The sequence below is a fragment of the Berkeleyomyces rouxiae genome (genome assembly GCF_048999995.1).
Source record: "Berkeleyomyces rouxiae strain 22BRR77 chromosome Unknown BrBRR77_ptg000183l, whole genome shotgun sequence".
Lineage (NCBI taxonomy): Eukaryota > Fungi > Ascomycota > Sordariomycetes > Microascales > Ceratocystidaceae > Berkeleyomyces > Berkeleyomyces rouxiae.
This window is the reverse complement of record NW_027396533.1, coordinates 18,550-37,615: the sequence shown is the minus strand read 5'-3', so window position 1 is coordinate 37,615 and position 19,066 is coordinate 18,550. Positions and strand designations below refer to the sequence as shown.

The following is a 19,066-nucleotide window of genomic DNA, read 5'->3' as shown; positions in this document are numbered from 1 at the left end:
CAAGGAGAGAAGATCGCTCGGGAGGAAATGGGGGCTAGAGGTACCTATATAGATGTTGTTCTCAATAAAACTTGTTCTACCTCTGCCTTCGTCGACTCCGGTTGCCTGTGTCTTGCCACCGTCTCTCCGCGCACCGCCACCCGCGCCCACGCTACTATCCTGCCCATCTGCCCTCGTCCAATTGCTCAAGTAGTTAATGACCAAAACCCACCCGTCATCGATCAAGTCGCCGTTTTTGACCTTGGTCTCGGAGGATTGGACGAGAAACTCTACGCTTACATCGTCCCTGGTCAGACTGAGGACCTCATCCTGGGTCAAGGCTGGATTGCCAAGCACGACGCTTCCCTCCGCCCTGCCCAGAACGAAGTCTTCATCCGCTTGCCCACTCCCCTTCGTCTTACCAACTGTACTGCCAATCCCGATGTCCTCCCTGTTACTGCCCACGCCGTCCGCGCCTTTCACCTCAGAGCCCGCCGTTCTCACAATGTCCGCATCTTCTCCGCCACTCTTCACGACATTGAGAAGGCCCTCAAGGCCAAAATTTACACCGACCCCCGCGCCAACTGTCCCGAGTGGCTCCTTCCTGTCATCGACGCTTTCGACAGGAAGAAAGCTTCCGAGCTCCCCCCGAACCGCCCTGGCATTGATACAGAGATCCGCCTTAAACCAGGCTTGTCCCCGCCCTCGTGCCCTCTGTACTCAATGAGCCGAGAAGAACTGCTGCTGCTCCGGAAAACTCTCTACGACTTGCTCGACGCTGGCTTTATCCGAGCCAGTAGTGCTGAGGGAGGTGCTCCTGTCATCTTCGTGAAGAAACCTGGTGGTGGTCTTCGTTTTTGCGTAGACTACCGTGCCCTGAACAGCGTCACAGAGAAGGATGGTTACCCGTTACCACTGATCAACGACACCCTCCGTGACATCGCTGCCGCCAAGTACGTCTCCAAGGTCGATGTAATCTCCGCGTTCCACCGTCTCCGCCTGAAAGAAGGTAGTGAAGCCTACACGGCCTTCCGCACCCATCTCGGAGCGTATGAATGGCTAGTCACCCCTTTCGGCCTCACTGGTGCTCCTGCTGCTTTCCAACGTTTTATCAATCATGTGCTCTCCCGCTGGCTCGGTATCTCCTGCTCTGCTTACCTCGACGATGTAGTGATCTACAGCTCTGACTCCCGCAAAGAACACCGTAACCTTGTCTGTCAGATCATCCGCGCTCTCGGAGATGCTGGCTTACAGCTTGACTGGGATAAAAGTGAATTCGAATCCCCGTCCATCAAGTACCTCGGCTTCATTGTTGAACCCGGCTCCGGCATCCGTGCAGACCCAGACAAAGTCAAAGCTATCCAGGAATGGGAGGCTCCCACGTCTGTCCGCGGAGTCCGTAGTTTTCTTGGGTTTGCCAACTTCTACCGCTGTTTTGTCCCCGAATACTCCACCGTCGCTGCTCCCCTGACTCTGCTGACCAAGAAGGACCAACCCTTCAAGTGGGAAGACGAACAACTCCGTTCGTTTGAAGCTTTGAAGAAGGCCCTTGTCTCTGCCCCGCTCCTTGCCACCTTCGACCCTGACCTCCCCACCATCGTTGAAGCCGATGCTTCCGGCTGGGCCCTGGGAGGTTCCCTCAGACAGCAAGGTGCTGATTCTCTTTGGCGTCCTGTTGCTTACTTCTCGCGAAAGCTCAGCCCAGCGGAAGTCAACTATCCTATCCACGATAAGGAAATGTTGGCCATCCACTCCTGCCTCCGCGCTTGGCGCTCCTACCTCGCTGGCATCCCGTTCGAAGTACACACCGACCACCAGAACCTTTTGTACTTCCAGAAGCAAAGAACCCTGTCAGAACGCCAACGCCGCTGGGCCCATGAATTGTCCGAGTTCGACTTTCGGTTAATTCATCGACCCGGCGTTACTCAAGTGACCTCCGATGCCCTTTCCCGCCGCGACCAAGACCTGCCCCAAGACCTCTCCGATGAACGCCTCCAGTCCCGTGTCCACCAAGTTCTGCGCCCTGACGGGCCCGACTTCGTCATTGCCGCCGCCGTTTGGGCTAAAGAGCCTGACAAAGACCCTGAAGGAACCCTGACCCTCGACCACGCTGCCCTAGATGCCCCTTTTGCTGACCCGGAACTCCAGACCCTCTGGCACTCGGCACTTACCCATAACGAACGTTATTGGCAAGCGCGACAAGCTGTCCAAGAACAAGCCCGCTCGTTCCCCAACGAGTGGGGCCTTCCTTGGCAGATCAGCGAGTGTACTCTCGACTCCGCCACCCGTCTCCTCTGGCGTGACCGCCTGTGGATCCCGTACTACGAGCCCCTCCGCACTCGTATCATCCAGCAAGTCCACGACTCCACGCTCACCGGTCACCCTGGAGGATCAGCAACCCGTGATCTAGTCAGCCGCTCCTACGCTTGGCCTGGCCTCTCTGACGATGTCCGCCGCTTCGTTGGTAATTGCGACACTTGCGGTAAAAGCAAGATTTGGCGCGACCAGAAGCGTGGCCTCCTGAAGCCCCTGCCCGTCCCGGACCGTGCCTGGCAAGAACTCGCCATGGATTTCATCGTCGGTCTCCCTGAGTCCGAAGGCTGCACTACTATCTTAGGTATTACAGACCGGCTGTCAAAGAGTAAAATCTTGATACCGCTGAAATCGTATACTGCCTCTGACGTAGCCAGAGCCTTCATCACACACGTCTTTGCCCACCATGGTCTACCCCGCGCCATCACGTCCGACCGAGGTCCCCAGTTCACCGGTTTATTCTGGACAGAAGTCTGTCGCCAGCTCTCCATCACCCGCCGCCTCTCCACTGCGTTCCATCCCGAGACCGACGGCGCCCAAGAGCGCTCCAACCAGGAGATCGAGACCTACCTCCGTGCCTTCACTGTTTTCCTGCAAGACGACTGGGCTGCACTTCTCCCCCAAGCCCAGGTCGCCCTGAACAATCGCACCGCTTGTTAGGGTCTGGGAGACCCGGGTCAAGGCTTTGCCTGATTGCCCGAGTTGAAGCCGGTGTGGCTTGAGCAACGGTGGTTCGAGTGTCGGTGGTCCGAGTCCGCAAAGGCCCGACTACTGACGGTCCGAATACAAGTGGCCCAACCGGCCTTGATCCGAACGCCCGATGACTCACCACGTTTGGGTCAATCAGGTAGGCCTCAGTTGTTCTACCCAGGCAGTATAAAGAGCTGCTGCTCTCTCCTAGTTTTAGTTAGTTCTTTCTTCTTCTCTCCATCGCAATATATCTGTTTCTGCCCTTCTACGTCCTTTTACGACTTGGCCCCTTACATCATATTGCGATCTTCTTTTTCGCTACAGCCCTACAGTTCTACAGTTCTACAGTTCTTTACAGCCACAGGTACAGATACAGCTTTTACAGATTGCATTGCCCCTACAGTTCTCAACAGTCTTATCGTTTATTTTCCCCAAACCCGTTATCAATCTTCATCACACATTATTTTTTACTGTTACACAAACTCTCAACATGAGTGGCCGCACCATCGACGACATGCGGGCCGCTTACGCAAGCTCCCCTGTCCCCAGTGTCGACAGCACTGAGGACAAATATGCTCAACGGTTCGCCAAGCTGGAGAGCAAGTTTGCCAAGATGCTGGCTATGCTGGAGAACCAGAGCGAAGCCGCCCAGCAGGCAGCCGCCCAAACCCAAGCCTCCCAAGCAGCGCTTGCTACCGCCACCGCTGCTGCTGCCGCCGCCGCCTCAGCGACTGGTAACGAGAATGGTCGCGCAAAACTGCGCTACAAGATTCCCTCGCTGAGTTCCACCGAGCCCGAGGAATTTGACGCCTGGTTCGACCAGGTCCTGGAAATATGGCACTGCGAGCGTGGCCATGTGGCCGACCGAGACTTCATCGTCTCGATCTATGCCCAGGCCGAGGGTTTGGCCCGCAGCCGCATGCGGTCAATCAAGACCCGACTAACAGACGACGGCCCCGTTTCCTGCGACCGGTTCCTTCAAGAGCTGCAGGGAGCGTTTGAGGACAAAGTTGCCGTAGATAAGGCACAAGACCAGCTCTCGCGGTTAAAGCAGAGAGGCAGAAGGATCGAGGTCCATCTGCCGGAGTTTGAGGACCTGCTGACCCGCGCCAAAGCTCTGGACGCGGCGGACTCACAGAAGATTAGGTGGCTGAAGGACAGCCTCGACACGCCCATTCGGGAATACGTGGCGAACTCGTTCCCTCCCCGGGTCTTCTCGGAGTACTTAGACCGGGTCGTGTTAGCTGCCGAGGAACTGCGGCAGCGTAAGCTCGATGCCGAGTCGACTTCTGGCCGCCGCTCCGGTTATTACCCGTCCGCCCCCGCTGCCCACCGCCATCCCGACGCCATGGACTGGGAACGAACCCGTCGCGTTGCCCCCCAGCCTACCCGTACGCCTGCTGCCCGCCGCACTGCCCGCTGGGCGAGTGAAGAGGAACGAGAGAGACGTCGTCGCGCTGGCCTCTGCATCCGCTGTGGCGCCTCAGGTCACTTTGTACGGGAATGCCCCTACGATGTGCCTCCCAACCGGAACGCGCCTCCTGCCCGTGTCCGCGGTGTACACGTGCCCACGCCGCCGCAGCTAGACGATGACCTGGATGCCGATTTCGGTGTCGTACAGTTGCCCACTGCTCAGTCGGAAAACTGAGACCCTCCGGTGACAGTCGCCCCCGGAGGGGTAAGAACAAGAAGGGAACGTCCCCTTTGCTTGTGAGAGGCTCCTTATCTGTTGACGTTGTAATCAACGGCTCTCACAACTCAGTAGCTTTAGTCGATACCGGAAATACAGTCTCCTTGATCATATCCCAGGCCCTCGTGAAACGATTGAAACTACCTTGTTCTGCGCTGCAAACTTCCCTTTCCCTAAAACCTTTTAATGACCAACCTTCTTCTGTGGCCACTCAGGCTGCCCGCTTCGAGCTGGATCTCGGCGGCCTCCGGGAAGAAGTCCTTGCCCTTGTCGTACCCGACATTTATGATGACGAACTTCTTATTGGATACCCGTGGCTGAGCCACCACAACGCCCTAATAGACTGCAACCGGCACCGTTTGGTGCTCCCCCACTTCTCCGTCCCTCGCTCTGTTTCGACCATTCGGAACTTGGACACCCCTACGGAATTGAAAGCTGCACGTGTCAGCAAGATCTTGCACCAGGACTTGAAGGTCTTTGCTGCGAGCATACAGGATATCAACAAAGCATTGGAAAAGTTGGCCCGAGAGAACGAGCCTGTTACAGATGACTGGAAGGAAAAGGTTCCCAGTTGGATAGACCCACAGAATGTTGTTGCTTTTGACCCAGAAGCACTCTACACGCGCCGCCTCCCGCCGCTGCGTCCCGGGATGAACCACGAGATTCATCTAACTGTCCCTGACTCGGAAGCTCCCTGGGGACCACTGTACAGCCTTTCCCACGATGAGTTGATAGTACTGCGCCAAACGTTACTGAACCTACTGAACAAGAAGTTCATTCGAATGAGTAGTTCCACTGCTGCTGCCCCCATCCTGTTCGTCAAGAAACCTGGCGGTGGACTTAGATTCTGCGTGGACTACCGTCTGTTGAACAAGCTGATGAAGAAGGATAGATACCCGTTACCCAACTTCAAGGAAACACTACGCCAAATCAGCCGTTCAAAGTGGTTCACTAAGCTTGACGTCGTTGCAGCGTTCCATAATATCCGTATCGAGCCAGGCCACGAATGGAAGACCGCTTTCCGTACGCGCCTGGGCTCCTTTGAATGGAACGTGATGCCGTTTGGTTTGTCCAATGCTCCTGCCCAATTCCAACGCTTCCTGAATTCCGTATTGCAAGAGTACCTCGACCTGTTTTGTTCTGCTTACGTTGATGACATCCTAGTGTACACCGATGGCTCCCTCGACGAGCACAAGGAACAAGTTAACCACGTCCTAGCCAAGCTCGTGAAGGCCGGACTGACGGTTGACATCGACAAGTGCGAGTTCGGTGTACAAGAAGTCAAGTACCTGGGCTACATCATCAAGCCTGGAAAAGCAACAATGGATCCTGCCAAGGTGCAAGCAGTGAAAGACTGGCCCGTACCCAGTTCCAAGAAAGAGCTCCGTGGCTTCCTAGGATTTGCCAATTTTTACCGCCCGTTCATCAAGAACTTTGCCGAAGTAGCCGTCCCTCTCACTTCACTGACTGGTCACCTAGTTCCCTTCGTCTGGTCTCCAGAATGCCAAGCTGCCTTCTCGTCACTCAAAGATCTCTTCTGTGCTTCGCCCGTCTTGCGCCTCTTCGACCACTCTCTGCCAACAACTGTCGAAGCTGACTCTTCAGGCTACAGCACTGGAGCTGTCCTATTGCAGCAGCATCCAGATGGCCTGTTTCCATGTGCCTACATCAGCCAGAAGCTGTCTCCTGCCGAGTCCAACTATGAGATCCATGACAAAGAAATGTTGGCAATTGTCCGAGCCCTGAAAGAGTGGAGAGGAGAGTTACGTGGCGCCCAGGGACCCATCCGAGTGTTAACAGACCACAAGAACTTGTTGCATTTTACCTCTGCGCAACAGTTAACAGAGAGGCAAGCTCGTTGGGCTAACCTGCTAAGCGAGTTTGACCTAACACTGGAACACCGTCCCGGGAAACTGTCCCCACTGCCCGATGCTCTCTCCCGTCTTCACATGCCTTCAGGTCCCGATGATCCCCGCCTACAAGCTCGCAACCAACAGCTCCTCCAGTGTTTGCCCGACGGTGCCCTGAAAGTCAGACCTGCTCGCGTTACACTGCCATCCCCGTTCCGTAAGGAAGCCCTCAGTACACTGTGGGAACAAGCATTGTCAGCCGACTCTGACTATGCGGCAGCATGCGCAGTGGTTGCCTCTCAGGCGCCCAAATGGCCAGACAGCTTGAAGACTAATTGGCGAGTGTCACTGTCCGAATGCTCATTGGACTCCGAAGGTCGACTGCGATACAGATCAAGATTGTGGGTACCCCAGTGGGAACCTCTGAGGACAGCCTTGCTACAAGAGATTCACGATTCCGTGACACTAGTCCACCCCGGCCAAAGAATCATGTGTCAGGAAGTTTCCAAGACTTACTTCTGGCCGCACTACACAGCGGATGTCAAACGGTTCTGCCGCAACTGCGAAATCTGCGGTAGCACGAACGTCATGCGCCAGCTCAAGCAAGGTCTCCTGAAGCCCCTTCCGGTACCTGACCGCATCTGGCGTGACATTGGCATAGATCTGATTGGCCCTCTCCCGCCGTGCAAGAAGGAAGGAAAAGTCTACAAGCACGTCATGACGGTGGTGGACCATCTGTCCAAGGGTGTCATCCTTATAGCCTGCCGCAGCCTGGATATCGAGTATCTTGCCAGCCGTTTCTTGGAAGTCTACTACCCTCGCCATGGTCTTCCTAACAGCATTGCTTCTGACCGCCAATTTGCCAACATGTTCTGGAAACGACTCTGTACCACCCTGAAGATCGATCGTCGTCTGTCCACCGCTTACCACCCACAGACCAACGGGGCCACTGAGAGGACAAATGCTGAGGTGAAGACAAAGATGGCCAAACTCCTACACGACCGCTCAGACTGGCTAGACTGCCTGCCAATTGTGGAGTTTGCCCTGAACGCAGCCCCAGCGGCTTCAACAGAGACGTCCCCGTTCACGTTGTCCCACGGCTATAGTCCTGACTTGGTTGAGCTGCAGCCCGACGCCATTGCCCCCCTAGCAGCCCCCGTTGCAGCCAACACGAGTCCCATAGCTCAAGCAACAAGAATCCTGAAGAGCTTGGCAGACCACACGGATTGGGCCAAAGCCTCTCTCAGCGCCGCCAAGTCTGCTATGGAGGAACAGTCGAACAGACACAGACAACCACATCGACGTTTCCAGCCCGGCGACTGGGTTTGGTTGGCAAAAAGCTCCCATACTGTGCAGCAAGAAGGCCCAGGCAAGCGACTCCGGCCAAGATACCAGAAGCTCCAGGTCTTAGAGGCTGTAGGCTCCCACAGCTACCGTCTTGACCTGAAGGGTGCCAGAGGACACGACGTGTTTCATGCCGACAGATTGAAATACCACCCGAACGACCCTTGGCCCTCACAAGACCCGCACGTATCGAGCCCCGGACCAGTCGAGATCGATGGCTTTGAGGAATACGAAGTCGAGAAGATCCTGGAACACCGGCCAGCCACGAGAGACGAACCAGCCCAGTACTTGGTGAAATGGGTTGGTTGGCGAGATCCCACTTGGGAACCTACAGAGGCGCTGGAAGAAACGGCTGCTTTAGAAGAATTCTTGCGAGCGCAGGAGACTGCCGACGTTGAGGTGTGAGTGCCGTGGCGAGAGGACTGCTTGAGTCCGAAGTTTGATTGAAGGAGCTGCGAGTTCCACGGTTGTTGCACAGGGTCTATTTCCCTTTCCTTTGACATTTTTTTTGTTTCTCCACTGTCTGTTCCACTCCTTGTTCGTTCTGTTGTCGTTTACCGATGATTAGTTGCTTGTTGTTTGCTATTCCCTTTGTTGTTTTCAGTTGGTGTCCACCTTCCTGTTGTTTTCTTTTTTTGTGTTACACGGCCATGGGAGGATGGGAAGAAAGAGAAGGAGGCTGATGTTAGGGTCTGGGAGACCCGGGTCAAGGCTTTGCCTGATTGCCCGAGTTGAAGCCGGTGTGGCTTGAGCAACGGTGGTTCGAGTGTCGGTGGTCCGAGTCCGCAAAGGCCCGACTACTGACGGTCCGAATACAAGTGGCCCAACCGGCCTTGATCCGAACGCCCGATGACTCACCACGTTTGGGTCAATCAGGTAGGCCTCAGTTGTTCTACCCAGGCAGTATAAAGAGCTGCTGCTCTCTCCTAGTTTTAGTTAGTTCTTTCTTCTTCTCTCCATCGCAATATATCTGTTTCTGCCCTTCTACGTCCTTTTACGACTTGGCCCCTTACACTGAGTTGATCAGGTTTACTCTTGTTCTCCAAGCTTAACAATCACATGCACTTGCTTACCGTCTTCTTCTTCTTTATACCATTCTGTTCTTGCTTTCTTTGCAGTTCAACCTTTCTTCTTCTTTGAAGTGTGTGATTGTTCCTCCTCCTTCCTCTTTGTGCCGCTCTATTCTCAGAATAGCCATCTAAGTTGTGTGTTGCCTCTTCATCTCAACCGACCATACGTCTTAGCACTCTGTCTAACTGACGTCTTCCTCCACAGGCCCGACTGTCCACCTCAGGAACCTATCATTGTCCCGAGTCGTTGGCTGTACCCGGAACCCTAATCCTTTCTTCGGGCCCTATCCGTAATATTTTGTTAAGCTTCATTTGAAGACCCGACGCTATTACAACTTTGGCTCTCTTTGGCACTTTTTTCTCTCCTCATTTATTTTTCCCTCTCTATTACGTTTCAACTCGCAATGGCCCTCACTCGCGAAATGATCGAGCATCTCAATACGTTCCTCCTGTCGATTCCTGACCGAACTCCTGAGAACTGGCATCTCGGTGCCCTTCCTAGGGAGTTCAGTGCTGAGATCAAAATGGCTATTGTGGCGGCTTACATGTCTGGTCTGCGCACCGACGATGGTGCCCCGCCCATCCCCGTTGGCTCTGTTCCTGATGCGGCTCAGGTTTACTGGGCTGCGTTCCAGGCTGGCGCTGAAGCCCGCTTCAACTCCCTTGAGTCTCTTCCCCGAGTCAAACGGGAAGAGGATGCCGATCCGTTGAAAGAGGCCGACAAGCATCTTGATGTCGTGCCCTATGATGGCAATCAGCAAGGCTTCCAGGCGTTCCAGAGGCAACTTGCGGTCAAATTTGCTGCTGCACCCAAGCACCACCGCACGGAGCAGCGCAAGCTGATGACTGCCTTCTCCTACCTTAGAGATGGCGCTCTGGATTGGGCCATGCCTCGGATGGACCCGGCCACTGGACACATGAACTTTGAAACGTACGACGATTTTATGAAATCGTTAGCTGAGGCTTTCGATGACCCTGACTGGCGCATGACTGCGACCCAGCAGATCTTCGACTTAAAGCAGACAGGTACTTGTACTGCCTATCACTCTGCTTTTACAACGCTGTTGAAGAAACTCGGTTGGGCCGACGCTGATTTCACCATTGCACTATTTCAGCGAGGCCTCAAGCCCCACATACAGGACGCTCTGGCTTGGAACACCTATCCTGCCCCTAAGGGAACGCTTGATCAGTTCGCTAATTTCTGCAACACGCTGGACAATACGATCAACAACCGAACCCGGGGAAACAACGGGAAAATCCAACCGCCTCCTGGTGTGGTCCCCTTTCAGCAAGATTCTCGTTCGAGAAATGCTGGCGCCCAAAAAGCTGTCCCCAACACCAAGCCAGCTAAGGGTACCTCTGCAGGTCCCGATGCCAACGGTCTACCCTTCCGTAAGACTGCTGACGGCAAAATGGCAAAGGGTGTTTGTTGGAAGTGTGGCGCAAAGGACCACATGCTAAAGGCTTGCCCCAAAAACAACCTTGCTCTTCGCGCAGCTACTGTCCCTTCTCCCTCCACTTCTACCCGGGCTCCCTCGACGGCCCCTGCGCCTGATGCGTCAAAAAACTAGAAGGGCTACCGACCCATTCCCCTCTGGTCCTGGCTAGCCCTGACGCTGCTGATGAGGGTCTCTTGAGAATCAGCACTTGTTCTCTTGATAATGCTATCGATTATGGTAACTCTCCCCCTCTGGTTATTCCTGTGACAGTGAATAATTCCATTGAGGCCTACGCTATGGTGGATTCGGGATCAACAACTTGTTTTGTGGATTCTGAATTTATAGCAAGGCATCAGATTCCTACTGTTCTCAAGGCCAGAGCCGAGTCGCTCCATGTTGTTGATGGTAGTGAAACTGCTGCGGGTAAAGTGACCCACCAAGTTCCTTTGTCCCTCTCTTTTCCTAATTATTCAGAAACTTTGGTTTTTCAAATCACGAAGCTTGGGGGCTACCACATCATCCTGGGGAAATGCTGGCTCGACGCCCATAACCCGGAAATTTCTTGGCCTTCCAATACGCTCAAGATATCGGTTACTTCTACCGCCGATGGCAATGCTGTGGCAGCTTCTGATTCTTCTTCTTCTTCTTCTTCTGTTTCGACTGCTTCTACTGATTCTGGCGCTTCGTTTGATTTTTCTTATACAAAAAACGACAAAAATATTGCTTCTACCGCTGGCAGTCAGATTGAGGGATCTGCTCCTGCTTCAGCCACTTCACCCCTTCCTTCTTTTATTGCACAATCGTCAGCTGTGTCTTGTTCCTGTGTGACGGTGTCGTCTCAGGCTTTGCATCGCTTTGCCAAAGCTGAGAAACTACAGATTTATCGTGTCACCGCTCAGGAAGTCCTGGATTATCTCAATCAGGAGGACCTAACTCCGGAACAAGAGCATGCACGGCTCCTTGAACGCATCCCGAAGAAATACCATGACCTACTTCCTCTGTTCTCTCGAGAAGGTGCTGATCAACTACCACCTCACCGGGACATTGATCATGCGATTAACTTCGTTCCCGATGCGAAATACCCCAAGGCCCCGCTGTACGATATGACTCCACTCGAGTTGCAGGCTGTCAAAAAATATCTAGATGGCATGCTTGCTAAAGGCTTTATTTCCTCTTCCTCTTCGCCGCTGGCTTCCCCGATTCTTTTTGCTAGGAAGCCAGGCAGTTTACGATTCTGTGTTGATTTCCGAGCCGTCAATGATATCACCATCAAAGACGTAACTCCTCTGCCTCGGATCAATGAATCACTGCGCACGGCGGCTACGGGAAACATTTTTACAAAGCTGGATCTGAGAGCTGCGTACCACTTGATTCGCATCAAGAAAGGTGATGAATACAAGACAGCTTTCAGAACTCGATATGGCATTTTTGAGTACAATGTGATGCCGTTTGGGCTCACCAATGCTCCTGCCACGTGTCAGAAATATGTCAGCGAGGTCTTGTCGGAGTATTTGGACATATTCTGTGTCTGTTACTTGGATGATATCCTGGTGTTCTCTCTGAACCAAGAGGAACATGATGTTCATGTGCGCAAAGTCCTGCTAAAATTAGCGCAGGCCAGTCTGTTTGTCAAGGGTGAAAAATGCGAATTCGACAAGACTGAAACTACCTTTGTTGGCTTTGTTATTTCAGCCGATGCTCTGAAGATGGACCCCGCTAAAGTTGCGGCTGTCCGTGAGTGGGAGGCTCCCCGAACTGTTAAGGGAGTCCAGTCCTTTTTGGGTTTTGCCAATTTCTATAGGAGGTTCATCCGTGACTTCTCTAGAATCTGCACACCTCTCTTCGAGTTGACTAAAAAGACGCAATCTTTTGTCTGGTCCTCTGAATGTGAGGCAGCATTTCACACCCTGAAGGACCTTTTCTGCTCTGAACCTATCCTCAAGCACTTTGATTACCTGTTGGACACTGTTATTGAAACAGACGCGTCTGACCGTGTAATATCTGCCGTCATGTCTCAATACCACCCGACTGACAAGGGGCTTCTACTACACCCCGTGGCCTATTTCTCTCAAAAAATGAATCCTGCCCAGTGTAACTACGGCGTAGGTGACAAGGAGTTGTTAGCCATTGTGGAGTCTCTAAAGTCGTGGCGATTCATGGTTGAAAGTCTGGAAAAACCTGTTCTGGTATTGACGGACCATCGGAATTTAGCCGTTCTTAAGCAAATTCCGGCCATGAACAGACGGCAAGCGAGGTGGGCTATGGAACTGAGCGAGTACCGTTATGTCATCACTTATAGGCCTGGCTCCTTGAATTCTAGAGCTGATGCCCTGACCAGACGCTACGAAGACCTCGTTTCTTCTTCTTCTGAGGAGGATAAAGAGCTGTGTGCTCCTATTATTCCCCCTGAAAATTTTATTGGTACCATGTCTTTGGTAGACGAGGTAAAAATCGCGCTATCCACGGACAAGTGGGCTCTTGATGTTATTTCTGCTCTTCGAGGCCAGTCGACCAAACCTCCAGATGTGGACCTCAGTGTCTGCAGGCTTGACAATGACGGTCTTTTGTTTGTCAACGACCTTCTATATTTGCCGAACGAGGATCTACGAGTTCGTGCATTGAAGAATTGTCATGATATTATGCCTAGCGGACACCCTGGACAAAAGAACACTTTTGAACTTCTTGTTCGGGAATACTGGTGGCCCGGGATGCGTCGTGATGTCATCCGGTACATCCGAAATTGTGAGGTCTGCCAACGGATCAAGTCCGCGCGACATAGTCCCTACGGTCTACTGAAACCTCTGACCATTCCGCAAGCTCGGTGGACATCTGTGTCCCTTGATTTTATCACCGGCTTGCCGGTCTCCAATTCTTTTGACATGATTCTCGTTGTCGTCGATAGGCTTAGCAAAATGGCTCACTTTATACCTTGCGATTCCTCGCTGGATGCTGCAGGTTTTGCTAAGCTCTATTTGTCAGCAGTGTATAGGCTCCACGGTCTGCCATTGGACATTGTGTCCGACAGGGGTAGTCTGTTTACGTCGGCTTTTTCCAAGGCTTTAGCCAAACTGTTGGGCATAAAGCAAAATCTGAGTACTGCGTTCCACCCTCAGACCGATGGTCAGACTGAGCGTGTGAACTCTATTTTGGAGCAATACCTGCGGGGTTACACCAACTATAGACAGGACAATTGGGCTGATCTTTTGCCCTTGGCGGAGTTCTCTTACAATGACTCCGAGTCCAGTTCTACTATGCTGACGCCCTTCTTTGCGAACCACGGGTTTCACCCCAGAAGTGGGCGTGAGTCGCTCCCAGTCTCTGTGGAAAAAGGCCCGTTGCGGAACTTTGTTAAAGAGCTTGACAACATTTGTCAGTTTTTAAAGACTGAAATTACGTGGAGCCGTGAGCGGATGACCGAGTACGCGAATCGACACAAATCTTCCGCCCCTCTCCTTCGAGAAGGGGACTTAGTGTGGCTTTTGAGTAGAAATATTCGAACTACTCGTCCTTCAAAGAAGTTGGACTTCAAGAAGCTTGGCCCATTTAAGATTCTACGGAAGGTGTCTTCGCATGCCTACGAGTTGGCACTCCCTGCCACTATGAAGGTTCATCCCGTCTTCCACGTTTGTCTGCTGGAACCATGTGCGTCGGATCCTCTTCCTGGCCAGAAAAACCCTCCTCCTCCTCCCGTCATAGTAGATGGCGAGGAAGAATTTGTGGTCAAGGAAATTATAGGCGTGTCTTCGCGTGGCCCTCTGCAATATCAAGTAGTTTGGGAGGGCTATGAACATGATGGACCCTCCTGGGAACCTCTGGACCATTTAGCCAATGCACCTGAGAAGGTTGCAGAATTCTACAAGAGGATGCCTAATGTCATGAATAGCCATCCTGACACTGCTCATGCTAAGGGTTATGCATGAGACCTACCCCACTCTTCTTTTCCACAACGCCGAAGGTCGGCGACCTATGAAGATGCGCTTATGGCACAGGTTGGTCTGTGTAGATCGTGAGTTGATCAACGGATATGAGGTTGTCGTGGGATGTGCTGAGCACGGGTGCTCTGATAGACGTTGTTCTGCTGCTGCGGAGTTTTCTTGTTGCAATTGCCATTGCGTGCTTAGGTGGGGGTTGTTATCTGGTTCGATTGTTACGAACCTGTTACGTCTTGTTTACACGAGACTTATCTTTTGTTCATAGTTAGATGTTGATTTTTTTTTTTTTTTATTCATTACTCGCATGGAACCTGACAGGGTTATGGCGAGGTGTATATTAATACTATACACGAATCAAGGTTTAACGGAATCTCAAACAAGCTAGCTACTATACATAATATACTCCAATCCCCTGGCAGGGAGGCAGTTACATCTAAGATCCCACAAATATAATCCCCAAGTTATGACAGAAAGGAAATACATGAATAGCTTTTGGTATGAATTTCCAACGAGCAGCACTAACCCCAAGTGCCCCAGTTAAGGTTGACTGCTCGTAGAAAATTGGCGTCACTGGTAGGAATCGAACCTACGACTTCTCGGTAGCCAACCGAAAAGCCTTGCCAGGTGCTATACCACTGCACCACAGCGACTAGATGTTGATTGTTTCTAGCTTGGGAAGACAGAGTTTTGTCAGGAGCGCCGACAACATAAATATCGTCGTCTCCTGCCCTGAGTTGATCAGGTTTACTCTTGTTCTCCAAGCTTAACAATCACATGCACTTGCTTACCTTCTTCTTCTTCTTTATACCATTCTGTTCTTGCTTTCTTTGCAGTTCAACCTTTCTTCTTCTTTGAAGTGTGTGATTGTTCCTCCTCCTTCCTCTTTGTGCCGCTCTATTCTCAGAATAGCCATCTAAGTTGTGTGTTGCCTCTTCATCTCAACCGACCATACGTCTTAGCACTCTGTCTAACTGACGTCTTCCTCCACAGGCCCGACTGTCCACCTCAGGAACCTATCATTGTCCCGAGTCGTTGGCTGTACCCGGAACCCTAATCCTTTCTTCGGGCCCTATCCGTAATATTTTGTTAAGCTTCATTTGAAGACCCGACGCTATTACAACTTTGGCTCTCTTTGGCACTTTTTTCTCTCCTCATTTATTTTTCCCTCTCTATTACGTTTCAACTCGCAATGGCCCTCACTCGCGAAATGATCGAGCATCTCAATACGTTCCTCCTGTCGATTCCTGACCGAACTCCTGAGAACTGGCATCTCGGTGCCCTTCCTAGGGAGTTCAGTGCTGAGATCAAAATGGCTATTGTGGCGGCTTACATGTCTGGTCTGCGCACCGACGATGGTGCCCCGCCCATCCCCGTTGGCTCTGTTCCTGATGCGGCTCAGGTTTACTGGGCTGCGTTCCAGGCTGGCGCTGAAGCCCGCTTCAACTCCCTTGAGTCTCTTCCCCGAGTCAAACGGGAAGAGGATGCCGATCCGTTGAAAGAGGCCGACAAGCATCTTGATGTCGTGCCCTATGATGGCAATCAGCAAGGCTTCCAGGCGTTCCAGAGGCAACTTGCGGTCAAATTTGCTGCTGCACCCAAGCACCACCGCACGGAGCAGCGCAAGCTGATGACTGCCTTCTCCTACCTTAGAGATGGCGCTCTGGATTGGGCCATGCCTCGGATGGACCCGGCCACTGGACACATGAACTTTGAAACGTACGACGATTTTATGAAATCGTTAGCTGAGGCTTTCGATGACCCTGACTGGCGCATGACTGCGACCCAGCAGATCTTCGACTTAAAGCAGACAGGTACTTGTACTGCCTATCACTCTGCTTTTACAACGCTGTTGAAGAAACTCGGTTGGGCCGACGCTGATTTCACCATTGCACTATTTCAGCGAGGCCTCAAGCCCCACATACAGGACGCTCTGGCTTGGAACACCTATCCTGCCCCTAAGGGAACGCTTGATCAGTTCGCTAATTTCTGCAACACGCTGGACAATACGATCAACAACCGAACCCGGGGAAACAACGGGAAAATCCAACCGCCTCCTGGTGTGGTCCCCTTTCAGCAAGATTCTCGTTCGAGAAATGCTGGCGCCCAAAAAGCTGTCCCCAACACCAAGCCAGCTAAGGGTACCTCTGCAGGTCCCGATGCCAACGGTCTACCCTTCCGTAAGACTGCTGACGGCAAAATGGCAAAGGGTGTTTGTTGGAAGTGTGGCGCAAAGGACCACATGCTAAAGGCTTGCCCCAAAAACAACCTTGCTCTTCGCGCAGCTACTGTCCCTTCTCCCTCCACTTCTACCCGGGCTCCCTCGACGGCCCCTGCGCCTGATGCGTCAAAAAACTAGAAGGGCTACCGACCCATTCCCCTCTGGTCCTGGCTAGCCCTGACGCTGCTGATGAGGGTCTCTTGAGAATCAGCACTTGTTCTCTTGATAATGCTATCGATTATGGTAACTCTCCCCCTCTGGTTATTCCTGTGACAGTGAATAATTCCATTGAGGCCTACGCTATGGTGGATTCGGGATCAACAACTTGTTTTGTGGATTCTGAATTTATAGCAAGGCATCAGATTCCTACTGTTCTCAAGGCCAGAGCCGAGTCGCTCCATGTTGTTGATGGTAGTGAAACTGCTGCGGGTAAAGTGACCCACCAAGTTCCTTTGTCCCTCTCTTTTCCTAATTATTCAGAAACTTTGGTTTTTCAAATCACGAAGCTTGGGGGCTACCACATCATCCTGGGGAAATGCTGGCTCGACGCCCATAACCCGGAAATTTCTTGGCCTTCCAATACGCTCAAGATATCGGTTACTTCTACCGCCGATGGCAATGCTGTGGCAGCTTCTGATTCTTCTTCTTCTTCTTCTTCTGTTTCGACTGCTTCTACTGATTCTGGCGCTTCGTTTGATTTTTCTTATACAAAAAACGACAAAAATATTGCTTCTACCGCTGGCAGTCAGATTGAGGGATCTGCTCCTGCTTCAGCCACTTCACCCCTTCCTTCTTTTATTGCACAATCGTCAGCTGTGTCTTGTTCCTGTGTGACGGTGTCGTCTCAGGCTTTGCATCGCTTTGCCAAAGCTGAGAAACTACAGATTTATCGTGTCACCGCTCAGGAAGTCCTGGATTATCTCAATCAGGAGGACCTAACTCCGGAACAAGAGCATGCACGGCTCCTTGAACGCATCCCGAAGAAATACCATGACCTACTTCCTCTGTTCTCTCGAGAAGGTGCTGATCAACTACCACCTCACCGGGACATTGATCATGCGATTAACTTCGTTCCCGATGCGAAATACCCCAAGGCCCCGCTGTACGATATGACTCCACTCGAGTTGCAGGCTGTCAAAAAATATCTAGATGGCATGCTTGCTAAAGGCTTTATTTCCTCTTCCTCTTCGCCGCTGGCTTCCCCGATTCTTTTTGCTAGGAAGCCAGGCAGTTTACGATTCTGTGTTGATTTCCGAGCCGTCAATGATATCACCATCAAAGACGTAACTCCTCTGCCTCGGATCAATGAATCACTGCGCACGGCGGCTACGGGAAACATTTTTACAAAGCTGGATCTGAGAGCTGCGTACCACTTGATTCGCATCAAGAAAGGTGATGAATACAAGACAGCTTTCAGAACTCGATATGGCATTTTTGAGTACAATGTGATGCCGTTTGGGCTCACCAATGCTCCTGCCACGTGTCAGAAATATGTCAGCGAGGTCTTGTCGGAGTATTTGGACATATTCTGTGTCTGTTACTTGGATGATATCCTGGTGTTCTCTCTGAACCAAGAGGAACATGATGTTCATGTGCGCAAAGTCCTGCTAAAATTAGCGCAGGCCAGTCTGTTTGTCAAGGGTGAAAAATGCGAATTCGACAAGACTGAAACTACCTTTGTTGGCTTTGTTATTTCAGCCGATGCTCTGAAGATGGACCCCGCTAAAGTTGCGGCTGTCCGTGAGTGGGAGGCTCCCCGAACTGTTAAGGGAGTCCAGTCCTTTTTGGGTTTTGCCAATTTCTATAGGAGGTTCATCCGTGACTTCTCTAGAATCTGCACACCTCTCTTCGAGTTGACTAAAAAGACGCAATCTTTTGTCTGGTCCTCTGAATGTGAGGCAGCATTTCACACCCTGAAGGACCTTTTCTGCTCTGAACCTATCCTCAAGCACTTTGATTACCTGTTGGACACTGTTATTGAAACAGACGCGTCTGACCGTGTAATATCTGCCGTCATGTCTCAATACCACCCGACTGACAAGGGGCTTCTACTACACCCCGTGGCCTATTTCTCTCAAAAAATGAATCCTGCCCAGTGTAACTACGGCGTAGGTGACAAGGAGTTGTTAGCCATTGTGGAGTCTCTAAAGTCGTGGCGATTCATGGTTGAAAGTCTGGAAAAACCTGTTCTGGTATTGACGGACCATCGGAATTTAGCCGTTCTTAAGCAAATTCCGGCCATGAACAGACGGCAAGCGAGGTGGGCTATGGAACTGAGCGAGTACCGTTATGTCATCACTTATAGGCCTGGCTCTGTTACGGGTCGTGGACCCGATGTTGGATCATCTTTGGGCTGATCCATGTTGACCCACTTTTTGTGTGATTTGAAGTTGGGTCCACTTTCGGGTTAGGGTTTGTGGACCCACTTTTAGTCGACCAGGGTGCGACCCACTTTTTGTGTCACAGGGGTCGGGACCCACTTTTATGTGCACGGGTGTTGCTCCACTTTTATTGTACAGGGGTCATAGGGCTGGTTGCCCT

At 52.0% G+C, this 19,066-nt stretch overlaps 6 protein-coding genes across 6 annotated transcripts; all 6 read left to right on the top strand.

The window, feature by feature from the left end:
* Positions 1–27: 27 nt before the first annotated feature.
* Positions 28–2,952, top strand: BROUX77_008234 (uncharacterized protein; the record flags this gene model as incomplete). The annotated part of the gene is made up of 1 exon (XM_073753415.1): positions 28–2,952. The coding sequence occupies one exon, from the start codon at positions 28–30 to the stop codon at positions 2,950–2,952; it is 2,925 nt and encodes a 974-aa protein (XP_073601537.1).
* A 520-nt stretch (positions 2,953–3,472) lies between these two features.
* BROUX77_008233 (uncharacterized protein) lies at positions 3,473–8,271 on the top strand (the record flags this gene model as incomplete). Its single annotated transcript, XM_073753414.1, has 2 exons — positions 3,473–4,594; positions 4,888–8,271. 2 exons carry the CDS (start codon positions 3,473–3,475, stop codon positions 8,269–8,271), a joined length of 4,506 nt encoding a protein of 1,501 aa, XP_073601536.1.
* A 1,069-nt stretch (positions 8,272–9,340) lies between these two features.
* On the top strand, positions 9,341–10,507 carry BROUX77_008232 (uncharacterized protein; the record flags this gene model as incomplete). The annotated part of the gene is made up of 1 exon (XM_073753413.1): positions 9,341–10,507. The coding sequence occupies one exon, from the start codon at positions 9,341–9,343 to the stop codon at positions 10,505–10,507; it is 1,167 nt and encodes a 388-aa protein (XP_073601535.1).
* Positions 10,508–10,671: 164 nt separating this feature from the next.
* On the top strand, positions 10,672–14,295 carry BROUX77_008231 (uncharacterized protein; the record flags this gene model as incomplete). The annotated part of the gene is made up of 1 exon (XM_073753412.1): positions 10,672–14,295. One exon carries the CDS (start codon positions 10,672–10,674, stop codon positions 14,293–14,295), a length of 3,624 nt encoding a protein of 1,207 aa, XP_073601534.1.
* A 1,201-nt stretch (positions 14,296–15,496) lies between these two features.
* BROUX77_008230 (uncharacterized protein) lies at positions 15,497–16,663 on the top strand (the record flags this gene model as incomplete). The annotated part of the gene is made up of 1 exon (XM_073753411.1): positions 15,497–16,663. The coding sequence occupies one exon, from the start codon at positions 15,497–15,499 to the stop codon at positions 16,661–16,663; it is 1,167 nt and encodes a 388-aa protein (XP_073601533.1).
* Positions 16,664–16,827: 164 nt separating this feature from the next.
* Positions 16,828–18,882, top strand: BROUX77_008229 (uncharacterized protein; the record flags this gene model as incomplete). The annotated part of the gene is made up of 1 exon (XM_073753410.1): positions 16,828–18,882. The coding sequence occupies one exon, from the start codon at positions 16,828–16,830 to the stop codon at positions 18,880–18,882; it is 2,055 nt and encodes a 684-aa protein (XP_073601532.1).
* Positions 18,883–19,066: the final 184 nt, after the last annotated feature.